At 39.5% G+C, this 23,027-nt stretch overlaps 2 protein-coding genes across 3 annotated transcripts; one reads left to right on the forward strand and one right to left on the reverse strand.

The window, feature by feature from the left end:
• Positions 1 to 1,785: 1,785 nt before the first annotated feature.
• atp6v1c1a (ATPase H+ transporting V1 subunit C1a) lies at positions 1,786 to 11,009 on the reverse strand. The gene is made up of 13 exons (XM_022194111.2): positions 10,872 to 11,009; positions 10,199 to 10,359; positions 9,530 to 9,597; positions 8,513 to 8,598; positions 7,133 to 7,227; positions 6,776 to 6,867; positions 6,462 to 6,560; positions 6,296 to 6,364; positions 5,979 to 6,071; positions 5,576 to 5,669; positions 4,313 to 4,410; positions 4,032 to 4,158; positions 1,786 to 2,484 (listed from the first exon to the last, which is right to left on the reverse strand). Exons 2-13 carry the CDS (start codon positions 10,328 to 10,330, stop codon positions 2,386 to 2,388), a joined length of 1,152 nt encoding a protein of 383 aa, XP_022049803.1. The 5' UTR covers positions 10,331 to 10,359; positions 10,872 to 11,009; the 3' UTR covers positions 1,786 to 2,385.
• A 4,066-nt stretch (positions 11,010 to 15,075) lies between these two features.
• On the forward strand, positions 15,076 to 22,815 carry LOC110951167 (antizyme inhibitor 1). 2 transcript variants are annotated; one of them, XM_022194109.2, is made up of 12 exons: positions 15,076 to 15,322; positions 16,945 to 17,066; positions 18,297 to 18,507; positions 18,723 to 18,896; positions 19,176 to 19,348; positions 19,633 to 19,767; positions 19,938 to 20,019; positions 20,145 to 20,219; positions 20,466 to 20,631; positions 20,932 to 21,047; positions 21,231 to 21,448; positions 21,523 to 22,815. In XM_022194109.2, the coding sequence occupies exons 3-12, from the start codon at positions 18,406 to 18,408 to the stop codon at positions 21,635 to 21,637; spliced, it is 1,356 nt and encodes a 451-aa protein (XP_022049801.1). In that variant the 5' UTR covers positions 15,076 to 15,322; positions 16,945 to 17,066; positions 18,297 to 18,405; the 3' UTR covers positions 21,638 to 22,815. The 2 variants fall into 2 exon arrangements, with proteins under 2 accessions (XP_022049801.1, XP_022049800.1); XM_022194108.2 differs by lacking the exon at positions 15,076 to 15,322 and adding an exon at positions 15,976 to 16,207.
• The last annotated feature ends 212 nt before the right edge of the window (positions 22,816 to 23,027 follow it).

The following is a 23,027-nucleotide window of genomic DNA, read 5'->3' on the forward strand; positions in this document are numbered from 1 at the left end:
AGGTTGGCCCGCTGTTCGATTGTTTACAAACATTTTGGCCCAGCCACATCTACTTGCATGCACTGCAGAGCGGTGATATGAGAGTGAGGCGACAGGAGAGAGTGAAAGGTGCGAAGATTATGGAGCACCCTGAGAAAGCTGGCGGCAAAAAACGTGAAAAGACGAAGAGAAAAGGTGGACATGAGAGGGAGATGGAGAAGAAAAAAAAAGTTGCTCGAGGAGGAAGGGGCAAAGTGTTATAAAATAACACACGTTTCATCAACCCCCGCCCAGGTCCAGCAGCATACAGTTGAAAATAAATGATGCTGCTACTTCAAGTAAGTTTACAAACGGTCGGTTCTTCTCACAAATGAATCATCAGACTTCAAAGGCCAAAATATAATAAAAAATGTCTGGCCCAAATAAGCTCCACAGGTGTCAGGTGGGTTGCAGGAAGCCTGAAAACGTTTGAGACCCCCTCTTCAGGTAGGATAGGCAGTTGACTTACAATTTTCAGTTATAAAATGAACATTGATGTTTGCATATACTATTAGCTATGACCAGCTGACATCTAAATGATTTGCTGACAAAATAATATGTTTTTTTAATTCCACATGTTATATAAATAATAGGAAAAGGAAAACATTGGAAAAATTGGTGAAGGTAGTGAAGAGATTACAGAAGAGAAAAGTACTGGACTGAGCTGTCGTTATGGTTGTGTTTAATAGACTTACTGTCTGTTTAGTAGTGATGTAACTGCTATAACAACTGTAAAAGGCATATTTTTGGAAGGAAAAAAAACAAAATTTTGGTGCATTATCCCACGTGACACAACCCTTGTGGTGGCGGAAGTGGCCTGACTGATTGTAAATCTACCGGCCTGAATTTCTTTCCCAGTCCGGCCCTGGCGTGAGGCATCTAGTATATCTATGACCGCTACTGCTGAAGCTCCTGTGATGTCATTCAGTGGTTTTCCTGAACATTGAGATCAGGATGTGGTCATTTCTTGCTGAAGAAACCTTTGGACGCCCAGATCTTGGTTTGTCTTCCAAGCTGTTGGTTTATCTGTATTTCTGCAGAGTTTATCCAACTGCTGAAGGACTGCATCTGCACTTCCTGGCTGAGAATCTGGATATCTTCAGGCATGTTTCCTGCGTTAGGTTCCTTGTTTTATCAATTTTTAGTCTCTGAAGGACTTTAAAATGTGCTGCTTTGTATAGACACAAAGCACAACAACAAAAACAGTCTTTTAATAAAAAGCACGACCTTCATCAGTGGATCACTGCCACTGAAATGACCCAATACTCAAAATTTCTCATGTATTTTTATGGAATCAATCAATTTTAAGTTTTTAATGGTTTTTAGGATTTTAGTATTTTGGCTGTGACTATACTAAAACAAATTACACTTGAAGATCAAAGAGTGATTCTTAATGTAATATTTCACAAAAGCATGGGGTGTTTTCTCCACCACTGTGCATGGACACAAGTGTGTTTACTGCCCTCTGCTGTTGGCACCAGCTGTCCTCATGGTGAAATTTAAGTATTTTCCTTGCAGCTACACACACTCCAAACAATGTCTGCTCAAAGACAGTCTCCTTGAAATTGCCTTCAGCTCTGCACAAGACCATGAGTCACTCCAAGGTTTCACAGAGGTTCTTTCTGTGTTCACTACACATAAGCAGACACTGATTATGAGCCTCATTTATTTCTCTCACATGCACATCACCATGTGATGTCAGCAACATGTCACATGCAGTCTTCTAAGGTTTTCTGTCAAATCAAATAGAAGAATCACTGCAGATGCTGTAGTTTTTCCATATTTATTAATCAATTCACACCCATTTCATATGATTTCAACAATCAATCAATGGCTTACACAATACTCAGATATAGATCTCTTGTGGACAGCAAATGCACACACAACATGAGATGACAACATACACTCAAATAACATCTTTGATTCACAATGTCAGCTAGGGTCACCCGCAATCTCAGAAACACATACCAGATGTGGTTGCCATGGGTACCATGATGAAATCGCCCATATGTAAACATGAATGTGTGAACATCGATACAGAAGATGCAGCTATCAATACACACCAGCACATGTGGAATGACACAGTAAATATACAGCTCTCCATTATGATTTATTTATTCATTTCACAACAAAAAAGCTAATTTTCTGTGTGGCTTTAAAGGAAAAATAAACTGTAAACAAAAAAAAGTATTTTTTTTTGTCCCTTGGTTGTAAAAGTGGTAGAAGCTTGTTGATGAGTTTTCACCATGAGGAATGAACATGCAGCACTGTCATTCAAGCAGCTGATGTGGAGGAGGGAGAGGTTTGACCCAGGAAGAAACATAACTTAATCAACACTCAATGCCAGGACAAAAACAAAGCACAGTGTTACAGTTTGAAATCCAACAGGTTGCAGTCGATCTTGTAGTAGACGTAAGGATAGTACTCCTGCTGGCTCAGGTTCAGGCCTGGGATGTCCATCGCAGACTGGAGAAGACAAGAAGTGTTTTAAAAAGCAGCAGTGTCAGCGTGAGGAAGCAGCCATTTGAATATCTAAAGGAGGTTTATCTTGAAACATCAGGGCCCGTTTTCACTGAATCCCTGCAAGCTTGTATGGATGGAATATATAAATAATCTAAACGTACCAGTCCCCCCCCCTTTATACTTCAAATTGTGAAATGTAAACTTGTAAAAAAAAAACTTTTCTGAATGCTTCTAAAACTATTTGTTGTAAGAAGTTTATTATCATTTCATGTGTAAATCTGTACTTTATATCTAGCTGATATGTCCCTTTTGCAGTAACCAGCAGCTGCCATGGGAGGGAGCACCTGTTTTATTTTGACATTATAAAGGAAAACCTTTCCTGCTATCCCCACCTCCTCATCACCTCTGTCAACGGTCGCCTTCCTTGAGCCTGGTTGTCAGAGGTTTCCCCCCCTTTCTCCTCAATAATAAGTGGGTTTTTTTGTTTTGTTTTTTTGGTTCCTTTCCACCGTCTCTGACTTCTTGCTCATATAGAATCCAAAAGAAACTTTGGATTGTTGGGTTCTCTGATTAGAACCTGCAAGGTTTTCACTTCACTTTACTATGTGAAGTGCTATGAGATGACATATGTTGTGAATTGGTGCTATATAAATAAAACTGAATTTAATTGAGTTGAAGGAGCACAGTCAGAGACTGCTGCAGTAGAGACTCCACTGCTATCACAGTAAACTATTTTAATTATTGTAATTATTAATAGAGGCAGCATGGCTCAGTGGGTAGAGCGGCCGTCTTGTAACTGGAAGGTTGCTGGTTTGATCCTCGGCCCGTCGAGCTCATGTCGAGGTGTCCCTGAGCAAGACACCAAACCCCTAATTGCTCCTGATGGGTCATGGTTAGCGTCTTGCATGGCAGCTTCCACCATCAGTGTGTGAATGTGATGTATCATGTAAAGCGCTTTGGATAAAAGCGCTATATAAATACAACCATTTATTATTTAATGTTATGATGCAGTGTGGGTCAAACCATGAAATAGAAAGACAGGAAACAAAATACTTTTCCAACAGTGATTATTTTTTTCCAGGTTGTCATGAGCTTCTTAGTTTTTTTTGAGCGATGCATCATGGAAGAACTCTCAAAAATTGACTGCATTTAGTCTGGATTTTGTCACTTCTGCAGTGTGAACACACCACAGACTCAACCCTGTTCAGTATTAGCATGCAGTGTGGATTTATGGAACACCACATGTCCTGTTCCTGAAATTAATGCTTCATTTCTTCTTTAGCAATGGACTACACTGTGTACATTTTAGCAGTTATTTCAAATGCAAATGTTTAAAATGAAATTTAGAATAAAGGAGAAGTTGTTTCTTAAGGAGATGCTTTGTGGTTCAATCATTTAACACCGTTTGTCTTAACACCTCAATATTGGGCTGAGTACTGAGATAATGTTTGACATTTGAAGCAACACAGGCACATTTTTATATTGGAACATGAAGTTAAAGAGTATTTCTTAATGCTATGAACTTGTAGTAAGTGCAGTGGATTACTCACATCAATGATTGCTGCTGCGCTGCTGTCCAGATGTTTGTACAGATCATTTAGCACCTCCCTCAGCTTCTTCAGGGTCTTCTTGTTGGGCTGCAGGAGCATGGCCTGAAAGTTCACTGGCAGCCCATATCTGGAGAAGCAACATGGCATGATTAGGTTCAGCACCATGGGAGGGTTAAACATTTGGGGTCACTGAAAAAAAGGCGAGCAGCATCAGGTCATGCTTTAGCTTTAATAGAGCTTCATGTATGGGTGATGTTAGGATTTCACCGTCATATCAGTACCTTAAAACAGATTCCACAAAGACCCTCAGAGCTTTAATGTGAATCCATGCAATGAAGGCTTCACTGAAGTTCACTTTCAGCCATCGGACGAGTGGACCCTGCAGAGAAGGGAAACAGTAGTCATTTATATTGGATGTGGCTATCCTGAATTACATATCAAACTTAAATTAATGTGCAATAAGGGCCTCAAAATGTCTGCTTTATCAAAATCGGCTTGTTAAAACCTGGCAAATGGGTCCTGTAGAAGAGGACGGCACCATTTGTCTTTCTGTCCTAAGACACAGCATTGTATGCAACAGCACTGGAAAGTAAGAAACAGTTTGTTTCCTGCAGTGGATTTGTGTGGTCAGCGTTCTCTACCGATGGCAGCCTGCCCAGGAGCTACCGTTCAGATTGCTTCAAGCTCTAATAGGTTGTTTTCTGATACAAGCAAACACATTTTTTCACAGAACACAGTAAAAAAAAAAATCCACAATCAGGCTCTCCACTGAAGCAAAAACAACACAATACAGACATTAATAAAGTAAAGTAGAATCCTATGAGCCCCTCCTTTAGTTGTGACTTATTTTTTTCAATACACATTAAACATTCCTCTCATTTTTTATAAACAATCCACAAAACAGTAACTTTGTATTTCACATTACTGTAAACTATTTTCTGAGCATACTACGGGTTTATAGATTTAGTATTTATTTCAGGACAGCCAATAAATGAAACGTGTCAGAAGTGGCTAATTGATCAAAGGAAACAGTGTTTTTGGTATTTTCTGTCACAGTGCTGTTGGTGTCATTAATGTGAGATCATTTAGTTGTAAGCAGAGATTGTTTAGCGGTTTACTGACGTGCTCATGCTTTGTTTTCTGAGTTTTAAGTGTTAAACACATTCTACAACACAGATGATTGCTTTTTCTATGTGCTCTGGACTAGCTTTTCTGAAAACACGGCTAAGATGTGAGTTTATTTGTGTAATGTACTAAACCTGAACTGTGTAGAATGTGAGAAATCAAAGTAGACATGATACTAGGGAAAATGAATCAGTAATGTACATACATTTACACAGTAGAAAATGCAATACAACATGTCAAACCACTTGGATGTGTTTTTTTTTTTTTTTTGCTTTATTCGATTAAAGTCTAAAACTACTATTGACATTCCAAGCACAATCAGCATAGAACATTCATGAAAATGACAGAAAAACAATTCTCTAGAAGAAATCTATGGATCTACATGCAAAGAAAACTTCCATGGCATCCATTTTACTTACAAACTGCTTCTTTTTATCTGTGGAGAGCCGCGTCATCTCCTCTTTGTCTGCCTTCATCTCCTCTTCATTGTACTGGAAGTCTCTCACTGTGAACCTATGAATAAAATACAGACTTCATTTGACCACTGATACATTTGTTGGCATGAAGAAGTAAATATTCTAAACAACTTTAGGTTCCTCACATATTTAAGATGTGAGAACACAAATAAAGTGTGTTCTGCAGCCTGTAGCTTGCTCTTGGGATATTCATAGTTATTTATATTCACCCTGCAGACTGGCTTCTTCTGAAATCTAATTTTCTCACATAGCTACTTCCCACACTTCTTTTTGTCATTCACACAGTGGTGTGTAATAATAGAAAGTCATTACACAGTAAAATAAAAACAAAAAACACAACTCTTACTTGTTCTCTCTGGCTTTGTGTTTGAAGTCATCAATTGCTTTCCTGAACAGAGTGACACTGAACAGCCCACTGTCACTGTCCTCATATAGCAGGCTGTAAAAAAGGACAGGTACCTGTTTTAGTGACGGTCAAGCAAACTAGAAATCAACAACTCAGCATAATGCAATTGTAGATGTTTATTAGCAGAAATTATTTTTAAAAATATGTAAGAAATCAAAATCATGGATCACAAACAAACCCTTAAAAATACAGATACGTCACACTGGTGTTTGCAAAACCTTTCATCTCATTGCTTTGACGTGAATGACGTGACTTACTTTGAGGATCGAGGCACCACCATCTCAGCAAGTGTTTCATATGTTTTCTGCCAGTCTGGGTAGCCTGTCCTGAAAGATCAGAACAGCCACGTGTTGGATATCTAAATGCTCTCAATCAGTCAGCACATGTTTGTTAATCGTGACCGACTGCAGAATCAACACTCACTTTGGTACAACTACCAGCAGAGTGATGAGGTACTCAGAATCAAGCACAAAGTCGTCCTTCTTTACGATGTCAGCCAAGCTCCTGGTCAGCAGGCTCCCCCTGGTGGCACACAGCAGTGTTACAATAACAGGTGATTGGTGTTGAACATTTCAGAGTCATGGTAACTTTTTAAAGCGGACAAATTAATGGAACCAGTCAGTGTTCTTTGAAGCAGGACTTACAAATAAATACAGGCCAAAGACAAACAAAACACCACACTGAAAGCCCCTAAATGTAAAGCTAGATGTGCTTATTTGTCCTCATGGATTACTTACACATTCTTCCTCTCTAAGTTCTGCAGGTTTCCCTTCAGGTTATTGTAAGCTGAAGCTCTGGTCTTCAAGTCATTGTCAATCTGGGTTACTTGCTGTAAGACATGAAACACATGGCTGGCCATATTTATGCCTGACAAATAAAGAACTGTGCAGCAAGGCCTTTCTGACACATTAAAAAAATACTTAAGAGTAACACAAGTGCATGGAGGCAACGAATGGATGGGCGCAACTGGAACACAGTGTTGAGCCCTACGACAATGTATTAACAAAATATCCAGTTCTACATATCTTATCTTATCTTATCTTCCCAGATTTTGACATACCTACATGATGAATTTACTGGTCTGATGGACCTACCTTTGAGATGATTTCAGAGATGTTTTTAAGTGACTGTTTTATGGGATATTTTGCCATATCCCACTGGAATCTTGTGATATAGGTGACAAGATCAACTGGAAAAAGACAACAAAAGACCTTTTAGGCTTTTATTTGCTAATTATCAATTGATGCTAAGATAGAAGGTGGGTAAAGCTACAATTTTATTGCAGTGATTTCAGGTAAAGCTAACGGGGTAGTTACAGCATATATTAGAGCGCCTAAACACATGGGTCCTGTCTGCTTGTTATGATGTGGCGTATCAACCTTCTTCTCTACTGCCCTGACTGACGCTCTCATCTTTAAATGTGCCACAATGCTTTGTCACTGTCAGAACAGTTAGTCCTGAATTCCACTTTCTCCTCCCAAAAAAATAAAGTTAGTTTCCATTTCATTTATAGACAAAAGAAAAAAACAATTATATAAATATACAAAAACAAAATTTTCCAAATTTCTGAATGAAAGGGAGCAGACAGAAGAAAAAAAACTTCTGTAATCTTCCCCTTTATAACAAACAATCAGTGTACAATGAGCATTAAAAACAAACTACATAACTATAATGCCTGACAGGTCTGCACAGCCACCCTCACTAATATAAGAAACACGATGAAACTCTTACTTAATTTCTTTGTATTTTAATAATGTGCTGATTTTAAATACGTTTTAAATCTTACATGTGATTTAGATTCTTTTGATTCCTTTTACAGGAATGCAGCATTCCATAAATTCCATCCTAAATAAAGACGCCATATTGCAGTAATTGTCTCTGCTGGTTCAGACACTCACAGGTGCTGCTCCTCACTAACTGATCCTCAATGTGCATCTAGAATGAAAACAATTTCACCTGCACCCTCATATTCTAAAAGACACTGCCAGTGCTGTATATATATCCATCTAACATTTGTGCAGTAAGCTAGGCAGTGGCAGATTGCTATATGCTAAATAGCCCAGCTTTACTAACCCTTCAGGCTGGTCCCTGTTTAGTTTTATGTCTAAAGTTATAGCTGCAGGCTAAGCTATTTCTAAAAAAAAAAAGAGAGAGAAAAAAACTAAATAATTTCTGTTAAAACAAAACCTTTGGCATATCTGTAGATGTCTAGATTGTCTATCAGCTCTAGATTGTCTCTACATTATCCAGACTATTCTGGCACTGCTGCTAGAAAAAGCTCTTTCTGTTCGTTTATAAATTATTTTTTCTTTTTCTAGGAGATGGATGTCTCAAACATTGTAGACAATATCTGTATGTGTGTGCCCCAACTTGTTACCATCACTGCCCAACTGCTTTGCATTACTCCATTTAATAATCACAGGTCATTTTTACGAGCATATTCAGGACGCACAGCATCGTAACCATCACCGTACCTCCGTTGGCCAGCAGGTTCTCTTGTACTTTGTCTCGATTGTCCTCCAGCACGTCGGCCATGTACTGAGCCACCTTCTTCACCACACTGTGAACACCCAGGAGACATCAAAACATGCCCGGCCAACACAAACTGCATACACAAAGCCTCTGTAAACCACACAGGCTCACATGATCACCACAAACAAACCCATCCCACTCCTCCAAATTTAACACAAACAGACACACACATCAAAAGGTTTCACACACTCCCGTTAAGGTAATCTCCTGACAAGGCAATTCATAATACGGCAGACATTCAGAGTTCGAGATTTTTAACCACACTGTTCAGCCACACATCAAAGCAGCAGTGAAGCCACAGAGAAACTGAGAGCCAAGTCACATCAGGTGCATAAAAAGTTCACAAGAAAGTATGTCAGTCGCTAATGTTCAATTTTTGGTATCCGTAATATATTTATCCTGTTCATGTCATCTTATATACAGAGAATACACACAGAAATCAGTGCACTTTTGTAAGGAATTCGGTATTTTTTGCAGATATGCTGGACAGAAACTTCAAAAAGGAACTGGGTTAAAGACAGGCTGAAGGCAAACAAGTGAAACCGTGTTGCAACGTTGGTCTTTCTCACCGTCTTGGAACTATCCACAGAGGAAGCAAACCCAGTTCAAGCAGTGATGACTGCGTGTGAGTTTTGGATGTCAATATTTCCAAAACACTATAAATTACAAACATACTCATGGCAAATAAGTCATCGGGTATAAATATGACTAAAGAAAGAACTGCTGGTGTGTCAGCTAACTGTAAATTGCTAAGTTTAGACTGTGAGGCTCACTAACCTCAAGTCCATGTGAAATTCCTCATTGTTAAAAGGTAAAGGAAAGAATTAGGGAATGGTACACCGGCTACATCAGAGGATCAGAAACCCTGCTTAGATTTTTGTTTTTTGTTTTTCTTCAGTGCAAAAATATTCATCAAGAAAGCAACGTTAGGTTCAGACAGAATACAGCAGGATGCATACCTTTCAACAAAGGAATCTAATTTGGCCAGTTCATCCGACAACCCGACCAAGACATCTAATGTCCCAACCTGTTTTTGGACACAAAAACAAAAAAAAATGAAACATTTGAGTCATCAGTCCTGAGATGTGGGCCAGTTTTAAGTTGGGTCAGCAGGGTTGTGTTTAAACAGCGACATGAGGGGTTCAAACAGCCTGCAGTGACACCCAGGGGCCCTATGTGCTTAGGATGGCGCCTCTTTGTCCAGAGCCGCTCATGCATTTCTAACAGTTCCAGGAGGACATTATGGCCCCATGTCGCAGCAAGGTCAGCGGGGTTACATCACCTTCAGCACAGAGAGGAACCCGACTAGATGAGCTGCACCGCTCTGTGGATGAAAACTTCACCTGACCACCGCTTCAACATGAATGCAATGGATCTGAGTAGAGACTGCTTCCCACACACACAAACAGCTTATTCTTGACAGTGGATACACAAGGTGAGCGACTTTGATATTAGCCACGTGTTACATCTAAAACTACCGTTGAAATGGATAAAAAGCTAATTCTGAACTGTTCAAGAGAGAAAACTGTGGCCTTTTTCATAGACTGCTATAGAAATACGGCAGCATAATGGCTCTGTCCTGCAACGAGGAGGAAAACGTATACCACTGTGACAGGAGCCATGCTAACCTTGAGGTCTGGGATGTTGAACTTGTGGTTGGTGGACAGGTTGTTGGTACGTGTGGTGGCCGCCATCATTTTGTCCCATGTTTGCTGGCAGGTCTTTTCTCCAGGAGCAGAGATCAACCAAAACTCTGTCATGTTTACAGCACTGGGGCAGCTCGAGAAAACTGAAAGGAAAATGGATTTAGACTAGTGTGTCCAGTGTTATTATTATTAGACTTAACATTTAATAAAACATAAAGAAACGCTTTCTTTATCAACAGTAATTAACTTCAATATAGCCTCTATACATGGTAACTACTGTGTTTACATATAATCTGTCCGTAGCTGCATTTTAGCATTCGCTACTATTGGGAGTAATAAAGCGTGCTAGGCGTGTTTACTACTAAGCAGGTTAAAGAAATTACGCTAAACAAGCACTAGGAGCTAATTTAATGTTAGTCCACTACTGACAGACGTATCTGTTTCACCAATACTTTGCTTCGTACCCGCTAGCTAACGATACAAAAGCAGAAACGAGAATTACGCCGTAAATGACACAAACCGTAGCTAGCAAAGAATCTCCTAAGGTCAAGCAGCATCTAGCAGGGATTAGCTACCGTTAGCCACTTAGCTAGCTTTGCCAACAACAACAACAACAACACAGGGGGTTGTTGAATTTATTAAGCAGTTTACTCACCCGTATTTTATAAATGTGGCTGTTATTAGTGACAATATATCTGTTTGTTGTGTTTCTATGGCTGGATAATGCTCATTGTTGCCATTCAAGTGCAGTTCGTGAGGTCTCCTGACAGCAGCATCAGAGTCAGCTGATCTGCTGGAGGAAGAGGAAGGCTGCTCACACTCTCTGTTGGAAACACAGCAGCGACCACAGCTGGCAGACAGCTGGGTACTGCAGGTCACATTTTACAATAATAACACTCTGCACCTATCAATCCTGAGGTTTAAAGATACTTTAGTGGGGCCACTGAAGACAGAAGCCTACAGATGAAGAAGCAATGCTTCCGCACTCTGGAGAAATTATATAAAGACTGTGTTATTGTTATGTAACAATGAATAACTCACAGATTGCCATGAATTAGGGCTTTATTTTGCAGAATAGAGCTGACATTTACATTCCATAGAAAACTAAACAAAATATTACTTTAAAAAAAATTATTTAAACATGGAATTTCAGCAAATTTCCTGAATGACAAGACTTCCACCCCGGATTTAAGGCTCATTCCAAATGCATTCTTACCTTATTAGAGAAGCAGACGTTGACAGATGTTGGGTGCCAAGTCAGCAGCATTTGAGGCTTTAGAGTTACTAAATTTAGAAAAGCCGGGTCAGGTTTCCTGACTTTGGGTGTCTCCTGTACAGAAACTGAGGAAAACGCCCCCAAAGGGACATGTTTATAGTTCAGTGGGTCTGGGGTTCATTGTTTGGGACACAATGCTTGGTCTGCCTGGAGCCAACCCTGGACATCAAACGGTAGGGTTGAGTTTGCCCATGGCTGGCTGGAGGCCAGTCTGGCTGGATGTTATCAGGACACACACACGCCACAATCAGGCTTTCTGCAGAAGGCAGGCTACTGCTGAGACCTCCACAGGTTCAGTAAGAGAGAGAGTGTGTTGTTTTAGCAATAAATAGCATTAAATAACTATTTACAGGCTTGAAGCCATCCCCTCTCATGCACATCACTCAACATAGTGTTTTTGCATTTACAGCCATCAGAGCTTCTCACACACATGTCGTGTGATTGGTCTGAACGTATGAGAGGTGCATGAGACCTGAAAGTGTTTGGACATTTGAATAGAAAAGAAACATTAAAATAGGTAGCATATCTTATAACTACTGGAGCAAACATACTTCTGTTGTCTCTTCTCTTTCTCCATTTCTTTGGAAAATTGTTTTTTAACAGTAATAATAAGGTATTAACAAAAATACCTTTGTTAGGCACAACAAAAGAATGTTGTTGGATAACTCAGGAGTTCCAGGAATGAAGGTCTTTCCAAATGCTTTGTGTACACTGTCTCACTCCACATCGCCTGTTTAATCTTTAAACTAGCTTGGACTACACTGACCTGTGGTTTCCAGGTATACTGACCAATATCTGTGTAAATGTGACTGAATGTGCTGCATTACTTATGCAATGCATGCACATCCACACACACACACACACACACACACACACACACACACACACACACACACACACACACACACACACACACACACACACACACACACACACACACACACATGTTTGTACTTCTATCTTAGTGAGGACATCCATAGGCGTAATGCATTTCCTAGAGCCTTACCCTAACCTTAACCATCACAACTGATTGCCTAAACTTAATCCTGACCCTAACCCTAACCAAACCTCAATTCATACCTGTTCTCTAAAAACAAGTCTTCACCCTCAAACATGGCTGTTTCAAAGTGAGGACCGGCCAAAATGTCCTCACTTTGTAAAAATGTCCTCAGTTTGATAGTTAAATGTAGAAAATGGTACTCACCATGTAGCAAGTACAAGAACACATACACACACACACACACACACACACACACACACACACACACACATGTTTGTTTTTCTATACCGGTGGGGACTTACCATTGACTCCCATTCATATCTAACTCCTAACCCTTACCCTAACCCTAACCTTAACCATCACCAAATCAATGCCTAACCCTAAACAAACGTTTTTGCACTTTTACATTTTTTATTAACAACAATATGGCCAAGAAAACGGTGTTGCCACCCGTGGGGACCTCATTTAAGACAAGTCCCCACCTTTATAGCAAATAGTCAGGTCAAAGTCCCCACCGGTATAGCAGAAACAAGTACACACACACACACACACACACACACAAACACACACACACACAAACAGACACAAAACCCAGTGGATTTAAAATATCCTATAATTCATTTGAAAAAAAATCACAAGAACTTTTACAGCATTAGTTTAATCTCATGCACTGACACAGAGTTATGTCATGAGCCACATATAGTTAATTACTGGGCAATCTGTCTTGGCAAAAAGGAAATGAGGGTGAAATGTGCATCATTTTTTAGACTAAGTTATTGTTTGTCCATCATGGTATATCTCTCTGTGTCTCTCCACCTCTTTGATACTATTGTTACACATGACATGTCCTGGGAAAGCCCACAGATAAAGATTGTTCCTTTTTGGTGGCATATCGTCCAGGAAAAGCTGAGCATTCTTCCAGAAAATTTTTAGCTGCATTAAAATTTCACATCTATCTATCAGCCACTGTTAGATGAGAAATACACCAACATTCTTGTGTTAGGATTTCTAAGGAGATTGGTGCATATTTGTGATATTCCTGCTGCCAGTTGCTTTATATTTCCCCTGCTTAAGATTCAGATCAGTGTGAGGAGAAGTTTGTTTGGAGTTCCTCTTTACTTAGCAACATTCTTTGGCAAAAAAGAGGTGAAAGCACTTCTGAGTGACTTAACAACACAAGAGCCTGTTGCATAAGACCAGTTTTTTATCTAGTCAGTTACTCATGTCCACTTAACAGATAAATTACTTATTATATAAATATGGATAGATGGATGGTCTGCATTGTAGACCCAAAGTCTCTTTATGAAAAATAATGTTTTTTATTTATTAATTGCGCCTATGCACAAGCAGTATCATATAATTGAAGAAAATGTAGAAGGAAATCAGTTTTGTTTGAAGTGTTTTGCTATTTTATCTTTTCATAATTTGAATATGTTGTTTATTGCTTTTTGCAATAAACAACATAAAAAATTGCAGATTTTTGAGCAGTGAGAACTGATTTAGGCTCTTTCTAAGTTGGTGCGCTGATGTAATCTGTTTGCAAATAAGAATTCCTGCTGCACAATGCAGCCACTGGAGTATTTGCCCTCACAGTGGGTGGTGCACATGTCCCTCTGTCGCATACCCAGCGGTTGCGATGGCTATTATGATCCAAACAATGGAAATCAAACATTGTGCTTTACTGGAAGCCACTTTAGATGCTATGTGTGATTAGCCTTATATATACATAGTCTCGTTTAGCGTTGGAGAAAACAGACACAAAACACGGAACAGCTTTTGTGTTGCAGTCCACGGAAAAGACATTGCCTCTGCAGCCTTTACAATGGACTCCAAGCAAGTTTTATTAGTGAAACAAACACTGCTATTGTGTATTTCCCCCCAAGGAGTGCTCAAAGCTCATCTAACACTCTGAAGAATTTTGTAGTTTTGTGAAAAAACAACACATGATGAACTTCTATATAATCCAAAATATGATGTAGGTCAATAGGGGTGGCAAAACTTTCAGGGAAATTGTTTTGTTTTTGGTAAACTCGTGATTTCCATGAAGGAATAGGGCTTCTAGATGCACTGGGGGGCAGTTTGCTGGATGCTAGGAAGCTTAGTAATGTCTACTCAGAGTACAGCTTGCAAATGTTTTCCAAGGAACATTTTTGTGCTCATTAGTACTTTATGTCCTGTCACTCTGCAAGAAGATCGAGTAGCCAAATGATGCAAAAACACTGCTGAAAACAGAAGCTGATATTAGTGGATCATTTTAATAAATGCAAACAGCAACAGCAAACTAGACACACATTTTCATGAACATATTTTAGATATTTCTGAACATAACTACGACTAATTTATATTGTTTTAAATAGCAAAAAGACCCTGCACACTATGCAAAAGGACACATTGAAAATTTGATAGATATTTGGTGTTTTCTACTTGAGCACTGCTATGGAGTGAAAACAGCCCCAGAGAAAACACTTGCCTTCTGTCTGGCTACAGTAGCTGAGCTTTCCCTGGCACCCTCCGCCTCCAGTGTTGAGGAGGGAGACATGCAAATTTATCTTCTTGGGGGGAAAAAAAGAAAACACAGCCTCAGACCCTGCATTTTCAGAGGCAGGCACAACTTCTCAAAGTCAAAACAACAAAGGCAAAGGGACAGGGAAGTTCAGTTTGAGGTTGAGTTTGAAGACAAAATGCATGCATACGTCTGCTGATTTACATGGGACTGATGCTTTACAATTGCTGACTGTGGCCACAGAGAAAAAGGACAATTGTGCCAACTTTGGACAACATTTTATGCTCATTACTGAGCCATGGGAAATACAATGAAGACATAACACAGGTAATTCTTGGGAAATCTGACTTTGACCAATTTACCACACAGTACAGATTATTATAGATATTAAAGATATGTATCATACATCTAACTTCAAATAAACAAAGCTGTAGTGCTTTTCAATTAAATGTTTCTTCAATAATTATAGAAATTGTATAGAAAATACATTTTTACTGTTGTACAGATTATTGTGAATTTTGTAGACATTTATATGAACTATAAAGCTTTTGGTAAACAAAATTGCAATGTTATTTATTAAAGATTTCCGCAATAATTCTAGAATTTGTATAGAAAAAAAATCATCTTCACTAATCTCAGAGTCATAGGTGATGGTTTTGCCAATAAATGCTCCACATTTTCCCCAATTGTCCTCCACTATGTAGTGAAACTGGTTTTGACAGCTCCTCTAGTCCATCAAAATTAGTCAATGTCCACATACTTAATTAGAATGAGACCGGAAATACTTTGAATAATTTTTAATTCTTACATGAATTTAAAGCTGAATGAACATTATCTGGGAAAAACATATCTTGTCACATCGCTACTACTGTTAATGTTTTGTTTTTTTCCGGCTGGAGATTTGTATAATTCATTATCTTTTTTAATTGTGGATTTTATGTTGATAATTAACCGGATTTCTCCCTGTCAAATGTTGTGTACTTGACGCTCCGGTCTCCGCTCACTCGACCTCCGCTGATGTCGTCCGTTTGGTCGTAGTAGCTAATGATCTGTCCTAGCCTAAATTGTCAAAACCTCCAACGACAATAACTCGAACTAACCTACCACGTCCATGGCAGTCATCCTTTTCTCTTTTAGTAACCCCACCACTCTTTAAAAATTCCGCCTAAAAAGAAAAAGCGTTCTGTCCCCTCTTTTGGGTTTTCAGCAGACGTAAGTAGCTAACCGCGCTGTTAGCTTCCTGTTAGCATGTTGTTAGCTCAATTATCTTGTCCACGTAGCGATGTTTTTGCTTACACCACATAAATGCCATCTATGACATATTTAGCGTAGCGCAACTGTTTGTAGCATTAAGGCTGAATAAATACGCAGTTGTTCTATAAAACAGTATTCACACCGTATGTTGCTATGTAGCTAATGCTAAGATGTTATGCTAACCATACCAATGAATACAAAGCGACCTGTTAAATGGCAAGCTAGTTAATTTCCACATGTTACACAGTTGATGCCAAGGTGTATTGAATGTGATTTTGATGTTGTACCTGCCAAGTTAGTTTATGGTTGATCATGCCAAAAATACTGCTTCTACTACACACAGTAATGTATGTTAATTCATTAAAAACTGCTAACCTAGTTGTTTATTTATTATGCAGCGTATATACATATGTTTACACAGAATAACTTCTCCAACAATACAAAAGCTTTTACAGACGTTATATTTACACACACGCACCATACATTTTTGCTTTTTGCATGCCCTAATTCCGTTCCCTTGACTAAAGATTTTACCTGCTAAGATGCGTAGTAATGTTTTTTTTTGTACCACTTTAGTTTTCCACTGTCTACATGTAAATAAAGTTGCACTGAAGCATGTGTCAGCAGGGAAAACACTTGCCCTCCTCATCAGTCGTTTCTTCGTCAGTAATTAATTATTTTCTACCCCTTTGCAGGTGTACAACAACTACCCAGAAGATCTAGGGGCAGCTCTATACCGAGAGCCATTTGACTTCAACGCTGAGCCACCTTGGGATCCTAGCTGATAGTGGACGAGTTCATCCCAGGACTCATCCATGTGAGTAAATTAGCTGGGGACTGAAGAATGCATGCTCACTCTTTGATTGTATGGCGTGTGTGTGTGTTTTTTTTAATGTATATACTAAGTGTGTTTGTGTGCACGGTAAGAATAATCTTTTTTAAATCCACCGCATCAAATTGTCTCACTAAGACTCCTGATATAAAAAATAAATAAGTAAATGAATACGGAGCATGTCTCAGATAAATCACATACTTTCTTGTTATTTTAGATCCGCTGTTTCAGATCTATTTTCAGCCCTTGTATTCAACAGAACCGCTGTGTTCAGGTCTGCTTTTAGCCGCAGTAGTTTTCTCCTGCTTAGATATTTTCCGTAAAAGACAGAATTATTTGATTGTTGATATGAATACAGAGAAAATGCAAAATGTACATTTTCTGAGTTTATTTCTGCAGTATATTGTACTGTGTGTATAATTCATAAACTGTATGTTTGATTATTGCCATCACTTTTTTCATGAAGGAATGAGTGGCAGTTAAGCATTTTCTAAGTTATATAAAGAACTTGGTTGATCTTTACTGAGATGATGGAGTTGAGCCATCTCCTAGTGTATTTTTAACCTGGTGTTCAGCAGTGGGCTTATTACAATTGCAAGAAACAGTATCCTTCAAAATGAAACCAAACAGAGGAGAAACTACAAATTAACCCTTTTTTCCTGCGAGCTCACTCATTTTGTTTTGCCTTGTCAAAGTAGCATACAGCACAGCAGTTTCTTTAAGCATAGTGTAACCTTCTAAACCCACAATCATTTCACATCTGTTCCAGTCCAGACTCCAGTGTCTCGCTGACGTATTGTGCAAAATTATTGAAAGTAAAGTTGTGACACAGACGCCGCCAGTATTGTACATTGGTTAATTCCATCAAAAAGAACCTTTACGGGTCACCAGCTCAGGGATTTGTGGTGATTGTTGGGAGTAATTGATGGTAAAGTAAATGAACCCTGTGCCCCAGACTCTGTGTTTTCACAGCGGATTTTTAGAAGAATAGACCTCTTCCACAAAGCTACCCTGTAACGTGGAACCTGTTCTCTGCTCTGATTGGACGCTCACGGAAAATGAGATGTTTGATTCTGAATTTCATCAGAGGGGTTTCGACTCCATCTGTGGAAAAGCTGGACAACATCACTGAATATGCATTGTACAATTATGATGGAACTGTTTTGCTGCTTCAACTTTGTGTGTTATGTTGACTTCTTTCTTTTTCTTGTACAGTTTGTTGCATAAGTCTAGGACCCCAGGGGCTCGAGAGGGAGCGAGCAAGACCACTTTGGACTAGCCACATTCTTTATGCCTGTCGGATTAGAAGAAAACGGTTGAGAGGATGAAAGGAATTGCTGATGAACCACAGTATTCTGTTGGCCTTCTGGAGGGAGGCACAGCCCTCTGTGACGTGATCGACAATCACATTTATGAACAAACACTGGTATGAGCTTTCACTCTAATCATGTAAACTTACTTATAAACCTGTTTCTGACTGAGAATTTTCTTAAAACCGTTGTAACGCATTATTTATTAGTCTTGGTAAGATAACATACAGGCACACTTGTGAAAGTTTGCAGTGTGAACTAATGTCCAAACAATGTTGGTGTTGGCTTTAGACATGGTCTAAGTGTGTTGTCTGTGTTCCTTCTTCCTCAGTCTGAGAAGAATGCATTCTTTGTGGCAGACCTGGGAGTCATAATGAGGCAGCATGTTCGCTGGCGAACTCACATGGCACAAATTCGACCGTACTATGCTGTTAGATGCAACAGCAGTCCAGCTGTGATTGAAGTTCTTGGTGCGCTTGGCACTGGATTCGTATGCACAAATAAGGTACTCTTTCATTTTAGAGCACTGTTGTCAGTGAGGGTTTCTCCATAGAAAATAAAAGTTTTCACCAGAGGAAACACGAGCTCACTGATTTAGTTTAACATTGACAAGTCTTGGTCCAGAAGCTTTAGAGTAGTAAAGGCACTGCCATGTGATAAATACTGTTTAAAATGTAATATTTCTGTGTAACACACGCTGAATAGGCAAATACAATATCTGTTGACTTGTTCATATGTAGTATAATCAATAAAATGCACTTCTGCCCTTGTCTTTGTATTTCAGTCTGAACTTGAGCTGCTGCAGAACCATGGTATTCCCTCTGAAGACATCATCTACAGCGGTGTTTGCAAACAAGTCTCCCAGATTAAATACGCGGCTAAGAATGGCATTGACCTACTGGTGTGTGATAATGAAGCAGAGCTACGCAAGATTTCTCGCTGCCACCCCAATGCCAAGTAGGTCCCTAATAAGTACTTGGTCTTAGTACCAGTGATCACGTGACTTGAAAGCTGCTATTTCAAAAATGTCGAGTAATTGGCCTCGTTATCAGTCATTACTCACGATTCAGTCATTACACTTTTTCACATCAGGGACAAAAATGCTCCTATCAAATCAAGCTGTAAAAACGTTCAGCCTTAGCTGCAAATAGGTTGTGATTTTGTGCAATAGCTTTATAATCAATGTCATTTAAATTATTTTCATTCCCAGCAAAACAGTAACAGGTTGTTTGTTTGTTCAGGCTGCTGCTGCAGGTGTCCACAGAAGCATCTAACCCGGATGATGAGATGAGCATGACGTTTGGCTGCTCCCTCAAGGACTGCAGGCATCTGCTGGAGAGTGCAAAGGAGCTGGGTGTGCAGGTGGTGGGGGTCAGGTAAGAGCTGCAGAAAAACACTGGTTAGAAAGCAATGTGAAGAAATCCATGTATATATTGTATACTTGAACTAATTCAAGACCAGCAGTTCGTCTCTTGAATGAGCTGTTGTCAGTTCACTTATTCTTCTTTAGGTGTCAGTTTCACTGTTCACTCTGGTTTCCCTACAGGTCACACATTTCCAGCTCCTGTGACGATGACCAGGTCTACGTTCATGCCATTTCTGATGCCCGTTGTGTCTTTGACATGGGAGTAAGTAATGTTAGACATTGTTTGCTTATAGCTGTCTAGTTGCACTCAGTTCAATGATTACCATTTGTTTTGGACAGTGCTTTCATAATACAGTTACATATTTTTCGATATTGGGTCTGCTGCAGGAGGAAATTGGCTTCAACATGAAAATCTTGGACATTGGAGGAGGATTCAGTGGCTCAGAGACCCAGCTGGAACTGGTTAGTATCTTTCTATCTACTCTTCACATGATTCTGAGGCCATGCAGTATTATATAACCTGTAAAAGTACTGGTAGACAAAACACTGTATGCTGTATTGAGAGTGTACATATTATGTCATACATATAAATATTTGATCTACACACTGTAGCTACTATATATTTATTTAAGCCACTTTTCAGAGGAATAAAATTATTAAGCAGTGTTTAAATGTGAATTTTAAAGGACACCGTCATCTGTTTTGCAGATTAATAGTGCCGTCATGTCTATGGTAGACCTATACTTCCCTCCTTCCACTGGAGTTTCCATCATTGCTGAACCTGGCAGCTTCTTCGTCTCTTCAGCTTTCACCCTGGCAGTCAACATAATCTCCAAGGAGGTGGTGGCACGTGACCGCCAGGGCCAGGAACACGGTTAGTGGTGTGATATTCGTTACGGGGAAATGTTCATAAAGATACAAAGGCATATTTATATACAAAAAACTGAAGAATATGACTGTGTCTGACAATTTGACTAACTGAGTAACTGTCAGCAGTTTTATATGGCATACTTTAGGGCCACAAGAAGGATGCTCATTTCAGGAATTTGCAAACCAATTGTGACTTTAAGACAAAGTCAGTCGAACAGATATTGTGAAGAAAAATACCCAAATGTGTGAATCACAAACTGTTAAATGAAAGAAAATAAAAGCTGCCTGCTGCTTCTATAAACAGATGACCTATCTCCCAATGAGGAGCCAGAGTTCCAGTACTACATGAATGAGGGAGTGTACGGGTCTTTTGCCAGCAAACTCTCTGAAACACTGATCACTGCTCCATCTGTTCACAAGGTGAGTTTCTTTGGGTCAAACTGCAAACACAACAAAACCTTTCTTTTTCTGTGCTTCTCAATATATATTCACAGACATTTTCTTTGATTAAATTTGCATTTGTTAGTCTTAGCAACCACCTAATCAGTACAAGGATAAATTTAGACACTGAAAGCTGATTCATCTTGAATGCTTTGTCTGTAGAACACATCCCTGGATGCTCCAGTGTTCAGCAGTAGCCTGTGGGGTCCTTCTGGAGATGACCTGGACCAGGTAGTGGAGCACTGTCTGCTACCTGAACTCAACATTGGAGACTGGCTCATGTTCACACATACTGGGGCCTACAGTCTGGGTCAACCACTGAGCACCTCCACTGACTCACCACCACCTCCTGTCTACTACGTCATCTCCTCTAGAGACTGGTAAGAATGTCGGTCATGAATACTTTTTTTAATGCAGTTTTTTGTCCTTGGCTCATTTTGGTTTCTCCCTCCAGGTTTGAGATGCAGGACTCTGGTGCCACCCATGAGGCTACGCTGAAGAACTTCTCACTGGTCCCTTACTTTCTCAATTCCTGCCAAACAGAGGCTGCACTGTCTGTCCCAGCTTAGTAATCATCTGAGCAGGAGTGCTTTTAACGTCCCTGACTGGTTTCTGCTGCTAGCTTCCTTTGGACCACATTCCACCGGGATGAAGGCATCCAACTGTGCAGATAGTGCTTGAAATTGCTGGGACCAGACTAAATTCATCTCACTAAATCCCCACTGTACAGTGCTTATGCAATTAGACCTGCAAAACCCGAGTAGATGTTAATTAGTATGCAACAAAATGGATGACTCCAGAACAGACATCCCATGGAACTACAGTTTACAATCCCACACTAGACATATAATGATTTTAAATGATTATATTTAACAGATGTATTATCTCCATTGCTGTTGCCAGTCCTGTGAAGTCAGAAATGTATCCCTGAGTGAAGCAACATATTAAACAGAAACACAGTTATGAAATCTTGAAGGGAGCTTTGCTGCAAGTTGTGTATTTATGATTTTAATTGGTTGTATAGTTCTTGTGTGACCTGAGCTTCACTCTGTAATTACATTTAAAATCTGTTGTCCTTCTACGTGTTTTAAAATGGGAGCTACAGTGTAGCATGGCTGCACACGAAGGTGCATTTACTCTTCTGTTTGAAGCAGTAAATGAAGCCGGTGTGATCAAGTGTGGTGTCAGCATGACATTCACTTTTGGAAAATGATTAGTGCAGAATACCACTGGTGTGGTTAGAGAGCTAAATGTTTGGAGTTCACCAGTAACCTGGTGTTTGCGTGCTTTTCCAAAGTGCTGAGAGCTTTCCCCTATGATGAACAAAGGAAGCAGATAGTTACGATGCATCAGGTAGTAAAGCAGGTGTGTTAGACAGCATGTGCTGCAGATGGAACATGGGAAGTGTTAATGGATAATGAATCAGCTGACATGGAATGGGACTTTTCTTAATTAAAAAAGGAGCAAAGCATCATTTATAATGCAGCTGTTACCTTTTTTCTATTTCTACTGATATTTATATTGTACTTGTTGAAGAATATTTTTTCAGCATCTCCTGATTGTGTTGAAAGAAGATTACAGTATTTCCTGACTGTGTAAGTATACTTGCATAGTATGTATCATATCTGTGAAGTTGTCCCCAAATCTGTGTCTAGAGCATGATAAATTATCAGGCATTTGCCTGTCATTAACCTGTAGCTGTGCTTGTCTAAATGAACAGTAATAAACACCTCATGGATGGACTGAGGATCACCGTATCTGTTTTTTACTATCAGAAAAAGAGTGTAAATGTTGGACAGTGAAGTCCTGCTGCTGTACACATAACTAACACTGATGGCCCTCGTAGTTTCATAACCTGACAACCTAATCCAATTCTCATCTTAATGTAAACACCGGCTAAAACAGATTTGCTTTAAGGAGTTACGTGACTCACTAGGTCAAAACAATGTGGCAGCAGTG

Source organism: Acanthochromis polyacanthus, chromosome 12 (assembly GCF_021347895.1).
Source record: "Acanthochromis polyacanthus isolate Apoly-LR-REF ecotype Palm Island chromosome 12, KAUST_Apoly_ChrSc, whole genome shotgun sequence".
NCBI classification, from domain to species: domain Eukaryota; kingdom Metazoa; phylum Chordata; class Actinopteri; family Pomacentridae; genus Acanthochromis; species Acanthochromis polyacanthus.

What these genes read in the sequence shown, in the direction of transcription:
- LOC110951167 (XM_022194109.2), top strand. Translation starts at nt 18,406, where the DNA reads ATGAAAGGAATTGCTGATGAACCACAGTATTCTGTTGGCCTTCTGGAG. An exon ending in GATTCGTATGCACAAATAAG is followed by an intron (nt 18,897 to 19,175) that starts GTACTCTTTCAT and finishes TTTGTATTTCAG; the next exon opens with TCTGAACTTGAGCTGCTGCA. An exon ending in GTGCAGGTGGTGGGGGTCAG is followed by an intron (nt 19,768 to 19,937) that starts GTAAGAGCTGCA and finishes GTTTCCCTACAG; the next exon opens with GTCACACATTTCCAGCTCCT.
- atp6v1c1a (XM_022194111.2), bottom strand. Translation starts at nt 10,330, where the DNA reads ATGACAGAGTTTTGGTTGATCTCTGCTCCTGGAGAAAAGACCTGCCAG. An exon ending in TCTCTGAAATCATCTCAAAG is followed by an intron (nt 6,868 to 7,132) that starts GTAGGTCCATCA and finishes CATGTCTTACAG; the next exon opens with CAAGTAACCCAGATTGACAA. An exon ending in CTGCTGGTAGTTGTACCAAA is followed by an intron (nt 6,365 to 6,461) that starts GTGAGTGTTGAT and finishes CTGATCTTTCAG; the next exon opens with GACAGGCTACCCAGACTGGC.